Here is a 12,217-nt window from a genome sequence, read left to right as displayed (position 1 = left end):
ACTTTATATTTTAGCTATTAATCCGTTATTAAACAAGATCAAGAATGATAAAAGACTCACAGGTATAAAAACTAGTGGTGGAGAGAGGGTCGTTGTTTTGGCCTATGCTGACGATATCACCATCATAATTAAAAACAAGAATGAATTAGACTTTGTACATGAGCACTTGGCACTTTACGAAGAGATCTCGGGTTCCAGGTTAAACCATGATAAAACTGAAGGTGTCTGGTTCGGGAGGGGTGAGGCAAAGCCAAATCTAAATATAAAGGACACGGAAACAATGACAGTCCTCGGGGTAAAGTTTAGTAATAATGGCAGTTATGAACAGAACTGGGATAATAAAAATAAAGAAATAAAGGAGGACTTAGAAAAATGGGAAAACAAATCTTGCTGTTATAGAACAAAGATTATAATTATTAAGACATATGTCTTGGCAAGACTGCTTTTTTTGGCGACTATATTTCCTCCCAAGGACCAGACACTGAAATACATAAATAAAACACTAGTCAATTTCTTATGGGGAACCACTAGGGAAGTTACAAAGAGAAACTTACTATATAAGAGTAGAAATAATGGAGGCCTTGGGGCTGTGGACTTAGGACTTAAACTGAAAATTTCTTTTTGTAAAAATGTAGCAGCTGGCTTTAAAAGGAGGGCTATGTGGATAGGGGAGGCTCTGAGCTGGACCAAAAAGAAGGGTCGGGCAAGAAGCTCCTTTCCGTATTTTAAAGTCATGTATGGTGATTTGATGTCAAACTCTGCACATTTAAATATTGACTGGACTGCTATGACTAGTAAATGTATATATGGTAAGATATGTGATGACTTATATGGTGGCATTTTTCCCTACAAATATCTGGATGAAAATCAAAAGCGGGTGTGTATTAAAAATTCTAGTAGTAAAAATATCTCTGAAAAGAACAGAGACGTCATGTGGCTGGTCTCCGTGAGAAGACTAGCTGTACGAGCAGTTGTTAAATGGAGCTGCTTCGTTAGAACCATTAAATGCCCAATTTTAAATTGTGGTGCAGACGAGACAGTTGAGCACCTGCTAGTGGACTGCCAAAGGTCTAGCTTTGTATGGGGGAAAATGCCACAAATTGGTTTTAAACTTAAGATCAACTATAATGCTGCCATGTATGGGGTTTTCGAGGAAAGAATGTCTGCTGTGGAACAAGATTTTTACTGGTATGTAATTTGCACTGTTGTAAACAAACTGTGGAAAACCAGGTGTGCCATGGTAATTCACCAGGAGACCATATCGGGAGAGGTGGTCTTCAAACAAATCCAAACTGAACTAAAAAGACAAAGAACTCTTGACACACGAAAAAAGAAACTGACACCATGGCACCTACTAACATTGTAAAAAAAAAAAGAAGAAAAAAAAATAACTTTTGTATTGAAATGCATTGATTTATATATTTTTTTTTGTAACTTATGTGTATTTGTAATTTTGCATAAACTGTAAACCCTGAATAATTTTCAATAAAGTATATATAAAAAGCGAAAAGGAGGAAAAGGTCTTGGCAAAGGAGGCGCTAAGCGTCATCGCAAAGTGCTTCGTGATAACATCCAGGGAATCACCAAGCCCGCTATCCGTCGTCTGGCTCGCCGTGGCGGTGTGAAGCGTATCTCCGGTCTGATCTACGAGGAGACCCGCGGTGTCCTCAAGGTTTTCCTGGAGAACGTGATCCGTGACGCCGTCACCTACACTGAGCACGCCAAGAGAAAGACCGTGACTGCCATGGATGTTGTCTATGCTCTGAAGAGACAGGGACGCACTCTGTACGGATTCGGAGGTTAAATTGCTGATTCGACTACTAACAACCCAAAGGCTCTTTTAAGAGCCGCCCACAGTTTCTTCAAAAGAGTTATCTGCTTATTTTATACTGGTAATTCAGTAGAGGTATTAGTGCTACAAATAAACTAGTAGGCTTCAATGTACGTTTACTATGTATGTATCCGTTTGTAACCTCTACGCTTTTGCTCTGAGAAGGTTTCGTGTCATGAAATTCCTGCACTGGTAGAAATGGGGTTGAGCCCGTTAAACAGTGGCGAGAACCCCTTTCGCAGTATAGTTCCCACAAACTAGAAGCTAGCTATGCGGTTCCGAGCTAGTATATTGTATCTTTTCCCTTTTTTGCTTCCCATATGATGAATTCCTGTTCTGTACTTTAGCTACATAGAAATGTCTATTTGTATGTCTCTAAATGTTTGTATGTCTTTAAATGTTTTGATGAATTGAACAATGTGGACCCTGTTGTAAACAAGTGTAATGCTTAATTGGGTCGTCCACTCACAGTTGACAGTCTTTGTATTGAGTTTGTGCTTAAAATGTACTGTAAATTCTACAAACTGTTAATAAATATTTCAATCAATCAATCAATGTATTCGCGCTTTGTTCATACTGTAGCCTATGTATGGTATGTCTGTAGTACCATACCGAAGTTTCGCAAAACTAAAACTAGCAGATAAAAGCCTGGCGTGAGTAAAAATCGCTGCGTGAGTTCAAGTAATATACTACTATTACTAATAGTAGTAATATACACAACTATAATTATTATAGTTATTGATTATGGTCACTATACTTTAAAGTAAAACAAACAGGCACATGTCAGTATATAACAAGGCACAATGTATATTAATCCCTGCTTTATCTCAGTTTATATTTCCATGTTAGAGGTTTGGCATTGGTGATTTTACTTTACAGCTGGATATGAATTAAACTGTCTGTATGACAGATACAGCAACAAAGACAACACTCACTCCATGAGCACCGCCCTCTGTAGATCACGTAACAGTGGCATGCTGACAGTCTCGGCAAATCCTACGCGGGGGGAGTCGTACACTCCTTTTGCATTGGCTTTGTATAAATACTGGTGCAACGCAGGATACGATTCACTTGTTTTCTTCAAACCATTGAGGAAGAAATAACCATGCCTGAAGTTGCAAAGCCAGCGCCCAAGAAGGGCTCAAAGAAAGCCGTCAGCAAGACTGCAGCAAAGGGTGGCAAGAAGCGCAGAAAGTCCAGGAAGGAAAGTATGCCATCTACGTGTACAAGGCATAGAGTTATAAAACTATAATAATAATAACTCTATGGTACAAGGTCCTGAAGCAGGTCCACCCTGACACCGGTATCTCTTCCAAGGCCATGGGCATCATGAACTCCTTCGTCAACGACATCTTTGAGCGCATCGCCGGTGAAGCCTCCAAACTGGCTCACTACAACAAGCGTTCCACCATCTCATCCAGGGAGATTCAGACCGCCGTCCGCCTGCTGCTCCCTGGTGAGCTGGCCAAGCACGCCGTGTCTGAAGGCACCAAGGCTGTGACAAAGTACACCAGCTCCAAGTAAACTGCATAGTCTGCTATACAAATACAACGGTCCTTTTAAGGACCACCCATATTTTCAAGCAAGCGTTGATCCACAAATGAATACAAGCCTCTGAAATTTCAAATGCTTTACGCCAATGCATTTGAACATGGCTGTGGCTTCATGTCTGTAATAATGACTGCCTCAGGCACGACGTTGATTACTCTGCATTTACTATTTAGCAGACTCTTAATCCAAAAACATGGTAATTCATCATATACATAAGTGGTCATGAGATTTCCTCTTCTCTTGGCTTCTGTTCTGTGTACTTGTGAGTGTATATTATTACATGGTTTCAATAAATTATGTGATCTGTCGTACCAGTATTTAGGTGTTGGCTTTGCCAGTTGATGTAGACTACATTTAACTTCATGCTGATATAGGGTGACGTGTGCATTGTCCTGCTGGGTTGTCTGACAGCCTTGTAGAGATACCGAACATTCAGGCATTTGTCAGTCAAACATAGGCCTTCATAATCTGCTGCCCTGATACAAATACATGCATTTTAAGTCTAATGTTTATGGGATATGTTTCCTGTGCAATTAGTAATCAAATAATGAGCGACAAAGAGAGAGGTGCAAATAGGTTTAAAAATAAACTGGTACTTCAAAGATCAGTTGGACTAGAATTCTGAAGAAATCTGAGCACTCAAAATGTAAAAAATGGGGAGAGGGTGGGAATAAAATCAACATGTTTCGACTCAGTCTTCATCCTGCCCTGGGCCTGATGAAGACTCCTATGTGAGTCGAAACATGTTGGCTTTTTACATTTTAATAAAGTACCTTGATTTTATGTCCACCCTCTCCTTTTTTTTTATATTTTGAGTGCTCGGATCGCTGCATTTTCTTTAGTAATCAAATAATACAAATATACACATCTTGCAAAATTAAAAAAATAATCCAAAACACATCAAATAGTGTGTGTGTGTGTGTGTGTGTGTGTGTGTGTGTGTGTATATATATATATATTATGTTGCCTTGTTTTATTTATTTTGTAGAGCTAAATGTCATAATTTTATTTTGTGAATGGCACATTATATCTCCTTGAATATAGATATAATGTAATGTACATGTATAATATAAATTATACATTTAAGTGTGAAATTAATTGAAACATGTCAGGTTTCACATTCACAAAACAAGAGCTTAGCAGAGTAAGTGCCCTCTGATAAGTCTCCATGCCACAGGGCGAACAGCTGTGTTTGCAGACACTGAAAAGTTGTAAATTAAAAACAAAACGCTTCGCCACAAACGACTAGTTTGACTTGTATTCCAAACCCAGACATCTCTGCTTGCTCTGCAACAAATATGGAACAGGGTATCATATGTTTAAACTATTTTAAAAGACAAATGACAGAGGAAAGTTGACAAACAACTGTACATGTAAGGGTGTACAAGTGAGGTTTTAAACGTCCCTAAACAAAACACAGGACTCCTTAGCGCTCCACATGATTTGATTATGAAGCTAAACTAGTCTGCTATCTGCTCTATTTTTTTGTCTGACTTTAATCAATTTCTTTGCATGTATTTTATTTGGTTTTAGTTGTAGAGAAAACACAACTGTCTCAGTATTCTGCAGCACAGAGTACTGACCTAGTGGGTTGAGTCTACATGGTTCTCACATATCCTTTAAGTTCCACCCCCTCCACTCTGACTTTAGTTGTGCATCTGATACCCGAACCTCTACAGAATGGCAGAAGTCGCCCCAGCTCCCGCCGCCGCCCCGGCTAAAGCAGCCAAGAAGAAGGCAGCACCCCGACCCAAGAAGACCGGCCCCAGCGTCGCTGAGCTTGTCGTCAAGGCCGTGTCCGCCTCTAAAGAACGGAAAGGTGTGTCCCTGGCTGCGGTCAAGAAAGCTCTGGTTGCCGGTGGCTACGATGTCGAGAAGAACAAGGCCCGCGTTAAGATCGCCGTCAAGAGCCTGGTCGCTAAAGGCACCCTGGTTCAGACCAAAGGTGCCGGAGCATCTGGCTCTTTCAAGATGAACAAGGAAGCACCGAAGGCAAAGAAACCCGTGAAGAAAGCAGTCAAACCCAAGAAGCCAGCAGCCAAAAAACCCGCCGCGGCAAAGAAATCCCCGAAGAAGGCAGCAGCCAAGAAACCCGTAGCCGCTAAGAAATCTCCCAAGAAGGCAAAGAAGCCTGTAGCTGCAAAGAAACCAGCAGCCAAGAAGAGCCCGAAGAAGGTGACAAAGAGTCCCAAGAAGGTGAAGAAGCCCGTCGCTGCCAAAAAAGCACCAGCAAAGAAGGTAGCAAAGCCCAAGGTGGCGAAACCCAAGAAGGCAGCCGCCAAGAAGAAGTAAACATCCACAGCCAACATCGACCCGCCTGTTACCCCACAAAGGTTCTTTTAAGAGCCACCCACAACTTTCACTTTAAGAAAGTTCCTTTGTTTGTTATAGTTGTCCCCAGTGACTATATAACTATACATATAATTAAATGTATATATTGTATTATTTATTTATTCATAAATGTATTTATATATAATTAAATTAAGACTGATAGAAACAGCTAGGCCTATATTGATAAATGCAATACTAGGCTACTCTGCAAAAGTATATGTGCCTAGATGTATGAGCGCCCTCAGTTGTGTAGCCGGGGTGGCAACAGGCACGACCAAGTCACATGGAGTTAAAGTAAATTACTATTATAGTAAAATGTAGTTGTATAATATAATTTAAAGTAAATGTATAGGTACATGTTCAGAGTTAACCAACCCCAAAAGAGAACAGTATCTGGTAGACTCAGGGTGGGTAATGTATTATGATATTTTTCTCAGTTTATATTTTCAGGTTAGTTTTGGCATTTGTGTTATTATATATATATATATATATAGAGAGAGAGAGAGAGAGAGAAATATATATATATATATATAGAGAGAGAGAGAAATATATATATATATATATATATATATATATATATATATATATATAGAGAGAGAGAGAGAGAGAGAGAGAGAGAGAGAGACATGAATTCAATTCTAGATTCTAAATTCTTATATTAGGTGGGAAAACATTATGCCTAAACAAAGAACTCCCCACCCAAAAATAAACTACTTTGTCAGAACATCTCTATGTTCAGTCTGACCAAAGCCATCAGCCATCTTTCTATGGCTCTGACTAGTGTTAGGTGCGGCTCCTGCCAAAGAAGGAGGTTCCTGACCAGAGGCCAATCAGGGAAAGACAGCGTCTCAGAGCCGCTGAGATAAAAGGCATCAGTCTGCGCCTGTTTCATTACAACTCTTATTCTTCAACTTGTAGAGAGAGACCATGGCAAGAACTAAGCAAACAGCTCGTAAATCCACCGGTGGCAAAGCCCCCAGGAAGCAGCTCGCCACCAAGGCAGCTCGCAAGAGCGCGCCGGCAACCGGTGGAGTGAAGAAGCCTCATCGTTACCGTCCTGGTACAGTGGCTCTGAGGGAGATTCGTCGTTACCAGAAATCCACCGAGCTGCTGATCCGCAAGCTGCCCTTCCAGCGCCTGGTGAGGGAGATCGCCCAGGACTTCAAGACCGACCTGCGCTTCCAGAGCTCCGCCGTCATGGCTCTCCAGGAGTCCGCCGAGGCTTATCTGGTTGGTCTGTTTGAGGACACCAACCTGTGCGCCATACACGCCAAGAGGGTGACCATCATGCCCAAAGACATCCAACTGGCCCGTCGTATCCGCGGAGAACGTGCTTAAACCTTTCTGACATTGTCTGGTAGAACCCCCAAAACGGCTCTTTTAAGAGCCAACCATCTATTTATTTTAAAGAGCATGTTCCACTTTATAAACAAAGTTATATTAGACAGTGTAAGCTAATGTAAGTTTTTGCAGATTTCTGAAACTACAGCAATAAGCTCTGGAAGCCCCAATTTCAAACTACTGCCATTTCAATTTGACATGTTATCTCCCATGTTTTACACAGCATTTCAGACATTGGTGTCTTCTCACACTGAAGATACAACTAGTATAGCATAATTAGTTACCCCATCAATACACCACACTGGTTAAGAATATGTCCCCTTTTTAAATCAAATTTTGGCAGCTTGTAGCTAACGGCTGCCACTGTTCACGTGATCTACAGATGGTGGCGCTCAATGGTGTGTTTTCCCGCCTCTACCGTCAAATTAATATACTACTAATACCAGTACTAATTATATATATATATATATAATACATTTAATAAATAATAATCATTAATAACTGTTTGGCGCATGTGCAAGAAAAGCTGCAAGCAATGAAACAATTATATAAATAGCTTTATTTCAGACACACTATTCCCTCTGCCATACTGCTGCTAGTTACCCAAATGCCATGCACATCATAAACTAGTGCCGTGTCTTTATTTTCTTGATAGTCAGCGTGCCATATCGACATTACGTTTAATTATGACGCCACATCCAAATTATATATTTCCATCCGATTTTGATTGTTCATAGTCAGTTCAATGAATGGGAGTTTAAATGAACGTAGAATTATGTGCAGGATGTAATTTGCATACAGATATGAATAGACTTAATTTAACTTTAAACCTTTTTATATACGTGCCACGGTGCCAGTGACCACCCTGTGCTAATGTTGGCACCCGTGCATAAGGCTGCCTACCCCTGCTCTACAGAGAGTACTTTTATGTATTGACTGCATATCTATTTTAGTTTTCCCACGCCACGTTTCTTTGAATTGATACTAAAGTTATTGACCCCTTTTTACAATCACTAAAATCAGCAGAAAACTCTTTTAAAGAAACTGTGGGCGGCTCTTAAAAGAGCCTTTGGGTTGTTGGTAGTCGAAATTAGAAATTTAACCTCCGAAGCCGTACAGAGTGCGTCCTTGTCTCTTCAGAGCATAGACAACATCCATGGCGGTTACAGTCTTTCTCTTGGCGTGCTCAGTGTAGGTGACGGCGTCACGAATAACGTTCTCCAGGAAAACCTTGAGGACACCGCGGGTCTCCTCGTAGATCAGACCGGAGATACGCTTCACGCCGCCACGGCGAGCCAGACGGCGGATAGCGGGCTTGGTGATTCCCTGGATGTTGTCACGAAGCACTTTGCGATGACGCTTAGCGCCTCCTTTCCCAAGACCTTTTCCTCCTTTTCCACGACCTGACATTTTCTTATAGCTAAAGATTCACAATGAGAAAAAGGTTCACAGTCTTGTGTACTTATGTGTGTAGTGAGGACCTAAGTGAGGACAGGCAGACTGCTCTGCAGTGTCTGCACGGGGCGGTGTCAAAGCTGCAGACCCCCTCCCCCATTCACACAGCAGCAGCCATGTTCTATCTTTCTTTGTTCTCGGTGGCCGGGGGCACATCTTCGCGCACAGCCGCGCACGTTTTCGGCTGCGCACAGCTTCAAAACCGGCTTTTTAGACAGCTGGTGGATGGCAAAGAAGCTCCACCTCCGCGGCTGACTGACGCCACGGACAGATTCCCGGAAACGCTCTCCTCCGCCTCCGTCAGCCGCGGAGGTGGAGCTTCTTTTCCATCCACCAAAAAAAGCCGGAATGACGTCGGGCTTCAGCTTCCTCTTTCCGCGGCTGTGCGCGAAGGTCTGCCTGCGCTGACCAACTGTCTGGAATCATTGTATTATGGTTGTAGCTGAAACAGATAGGCCTACAATGATTGTATCAATGATTGTATTATTTAGCATATATATAAGCACTGTATATATTACCTCTTTTTCAAAAGGTATAGTCCCCACTTGCAACAATGCATATAGATCCACCATATTTGAACAACCACGATTGTTGGCTTTGGTAATATTTTTTAATAGCGTCTGTCAGACTCCAGAGGATTAATGATTGAAGCTAAGTGTTGACTAAAGGACAGATTTACATTCACTGAAATGTATACCTAAACAAAGAAGCATTGCCATTTGATGGGTCACTCACGACTGGGGTGGTGGTGTTACTCGGCTGCATTTGGGTAACTGCCCTTGCAGCCCTTGTGAATTATGCAGCTTGGCAGTAGTTGGTATAATTACCCATGGACACATACACATTTTTGATGAGTCATTTTGTTAACACAATAGGGAGGGCAGAAGTTACTCTGTAAAAGTGCGGTTATTTGTATGCCTTACTGATGAATGGAAACATCCCCTGGTTATTTTGCACAACCTTTGACTGTAATACATGTACTGTTAACAATCTTGCAATTTTTGTTTGTTTACAACAACATCTCAATAGCCAGTAGAAGTTGATCTTTCATTCAGGGGCTGCCAAACAACCCAATAGGATTTACATTTTAAACCAGGCAACCCTTTAACCATGCAAAATAATGTGGTGTCTTTTGTATCAAAGACATTGCAAGAGAACACAATCACAAACACCACTCTCGTGTGTGTGTGCGTGTGTGTGTGTGTGTGTGTGTGTGTGTGTGTGTGTGTGTGTGTGTGTGTGTGTGTGTGTGTGTGTGTGTGTGTGTGTGTGTGTGTGTGTGTGTGTGTGTGTGTGTGTGTGTGTGTGTGTGTGTGTGTGTGTGTGTGTGTGTGCGTGCGTGCGTGTGTGTACTGTGTACCACTCTCTCTGGAGCACGTGAGCAGCGCGTGATACAGCTGAACCAATCATATACTGGGAGTCGCACAGGAATATTTGCATCCGTAGACTATAAATAGGGGGGCGCAACGACTCTGTTGCACCATTTTTCACCGTATCTTCGAGAAATTTTAGAATGCCTGAACCAGCAAAGCCAGCGCCCAAGAAGGGTTCAAAGAAAGCCGTCACAAAGACCGCGGCGAAGGGTGGCAAGAAGCGCAGAAAGACCAGGAAGGAGAGCTATGCTATCTACGTGTACAAGGTGCTGAAGCAGGTCCACCCTGACACCGGTATCTCCTCCAAGGCAATGGGCATCATGAACTCTTTTGTCAATGACATCTTTGAGCGCATCGCCGGTGAAGCCTCTCGTCTGGCTCACTACAACAAGCGTTCCACCATCACTTCCAGGGAGATTCAGACCGCCGTCCGCCTGCTGCTCCCCGGTGAGCTGGCCAAGCACGCCGTGTCTGAAGGCACTAAGGCTGTGACCAAGTACACCAGCTCCAAGTAAACTGCAGAATCCACACTAAACCAACCAAAGGTCCTTTTAAGGACCCCCCCATGTTCTCACTTAAAGAGTTGATCCAGTTGCATTTTAAAGTTTTGTTTTGTTTTGTTTTTTCCACAATTTACTATCACAGTACAAAGAACAGTTAAGCATTTTCACATGGTGGTTGATGAGTGATGTGTGCCGTCTGGACATATTTTCATTCAACTAATCATGATGTACACATTCCACCATAGTTTATCCCAACGCTTGTTTTCTCTCCACCAGGCTGAAGGCGTGAGATACCGGTAGTAGTTTTGCCCTCTGTTTTCCCCAGTGAAATGGTGTGGCAGTCTCCACCAGTCCAACATAAAAGGTAACATGTGTAATAACACCTTGATAATGTCTTTCACAGGCCTGGTGAGCTGCACCTGCAACATGGTGCTACCTTAAGGGTTGCATGTTTGTTTACACATCTTTAATATTTATACTATGTCTAAACACTAATACTTTTCTACTAAGACTTTTCCTATCCTGTTAATAATACAGATAATCACAGCCGTCAGACAAAACAGATGTGAACACACCTTGTAGATCTGCTATTTTTTATACTTTTATCTGACAGAATGACGAATGAGGGCAAAAAACACTGATGTTTCTGCCTGACAGTAGGCTATATGCAAAGTGGCCCTCTGCAGTGAGTGTGGAAATATAGTGGCCCTCTCCATCTTGGAAGTTGCCCACCCCCACCACTGGTCTAGGCGTATCTTAATGTAGCATCTCGAATTGGAAACCGTGGCACTGACCAAAAGACATGAGGAGGAAGATGGTATGATTCTCACTAAGAGTGACAATTAAGGCAGGACATGATCAGAAATAAATTAGAGGATCGATCATATCAGGTTAGAAGGTTTGAGGATAAAGCAATGTCAAATATTTCCTCATTCTGGGCGGGAACCCCTTTTGGTGTTTTACCCCCTCAGGCCGGGAACCCATTTTTGGGTTCTGTACAGTATGTACAGTATTCAAAAAAATAAAAAAATTGATGCTGCTATATAAATATTTGAAGTTTTTCAGAAAACTTAGGTCAGGCTTTAGAAGGCGTTTTTAGAATCGGTTTTAGGCCTAAATGGGTTAATGTTCCAGCAAGTGTGAGGATGCTTAAAAATAAAAAAGATAGGCCTAGGATTGAAAGGAGAGAACTAAAGTTTCAGGGAGGGGAAAAAATGCATCCTATGGTTTCATAATCTGCCCTGTGGAAGGATTAGCTCTGTAACACGATCATCTTCAATAGAGATTACTATTGTCTCCGACTGTGGGCCCAAACCCCCACAGAGAGATCAATTATTTGATACCAATCTGGGTTCAATCACTTATACACCCTTTCTACGTTTCATCTTTCATCTTTTATCTCTCTATTTTCTCTCTGTATCTAATTGTTACACAGTCTAACGCAAACTCTCCCATCCTCCAACTCACCCCCCTCTCGCTTAATCCACCCCCCCTCTCTCTCTCTCTCTCTCTCTCCCTGACAGTGATATGAACCCACTGGCAGAAGGTGGATGGATGAAGCAGCTGGACGGGTGAATACTCTATGATTCATCGAGCAGGTCAGACAAGATGATTCATTCATAATTCAAGCTGTTTGATGTAACTTTTGACTTGTGTTTTACAGGTTGACATTAGATCTGTTTCATATCTTCTTTCAAAGCATTTCTTTTTTTTAATTGTTTTTATTTGATAGACAGACAGACAGACAATGCCGGGAGAAACAGATTGATAAGCAATCGAAAGATCATGTTTTTGTTCCAAGATCATGTGTTTCAACTGGTCGGCACATGAAA

General features: G+C 41.9%; 4 protein-coding genes and 1 pseudogene across 5 annotated transcripts; 4 read left to right on the top strand and 1 right to left on the bottom strand.

The window, feature by feature from the left end:
• Positions 1 to 1,511: 1,511 nt before the first annotated feature.
• On the top strand, positions 1,512 to 3,890 carry LOC310868563 (histone H2B-like; annotated as a pseudogene). Its single transcript, XR_014571075.1, has 2 exons — positions 1,512 to 3,061; positions 3,107 to 3,890. The product of XR_014571075.1 is annotated as a histone H2B-like (transcript).
• A 1,172-nt stretch (positions 3,891 to 5,062) lies between these two features.
• LOC310869389 (histone H1-like) lies at positions 5,063 to 5,674 on the top strand (the record flags this gene model as incomplete). The annotated part of the gene is made up of 1 exon (XM_083780111.1): positions 5,063 to 5,674. One exon carries the CDS (start codon positions 5,063 to 5,065, stop codon positions 5,672 to 5,674), a length of 612 nt encoding a protein of 203 aa, XP_083636237.1.
• Positions 5,675 to 6,640: 966 nt separating this feature from the next.
• Positions 6,641 to 7,051, top strand: LOC310869394 (histone H3.2; the record flags this gene model as incomplete). Its single annotated transcript, XM_083780116.1, has 1 exon — positions 6,641 to 7,051. One exon carries the CDS (start codon positions 6,641 to 6,643, stop codon positions 7,049 to 7,051), a length of 411 nt encoding a protein of 136 aa, XP_083636242.1.
• An 885-nt stretch (positions 7,052 to 7,936) lies between these two features.
• On the bottom strand, positions 7,937 to 8,464 carry LOC310869404 (histone H4; the record flags this gene model as incomplete). The annotated part of the gene is made up of 1 exon (XM_083780126.1): positions 7,937 to 8,464. The coding sequence occupies one exon, from the start codon at positions 8,462 to 8,464 to the stop codon at positions 8,153 to 8,155; it is 312 nt and encodes a 103-aa protein (XP_083636252.1). The 3' UTR covers positions 7,937 to 8,152.
• Positions 8,465 to 10,022: 1,558 nt separating this feature from the next.
• LOC310869539 (histone H2B 1/2-like) lies at positions 10,023 to 10,749 on the top strand (the record flags this gene model as incomplete). Its single annotated transcript, XM_083780343.1, has 2 exons — positions 10,023 to 10,329; positions 10,662 to 10,749. The coding sequence occupies 2 exons, from the start codon at positions 10,023 to 10,025 to the stop codon at positions 10,664 to 10,666; spliced, it is 312 nt and encodes a 103-aa protein (XP_083636469.1). The 3' UTR covers positions 10,667 to 10,749.
• Positions 10,750 to 12,217: the final 1,468 nt, after the last annotated feature.

The sequence above is a fragment of the Protomyctophum parallelum genome (genome assembly GCF_964188405.1).
Source record: "Protomyctophum parallelum genome assembly, chromosome: 13".
Classification (NCBI taxonomy): domain Eukaryota; kingdom Metazoa; phylum Chordata; class Actinopteri; order Myctophiformes; family Myctophidae; genus Protomyctophum; species Protomyctophum parallelum.
The sequence above is the reverse complement of the archived record's forward strand: the minus strand, read 5'-3'. Positions and strand labels throughout refer to the sequence as shown.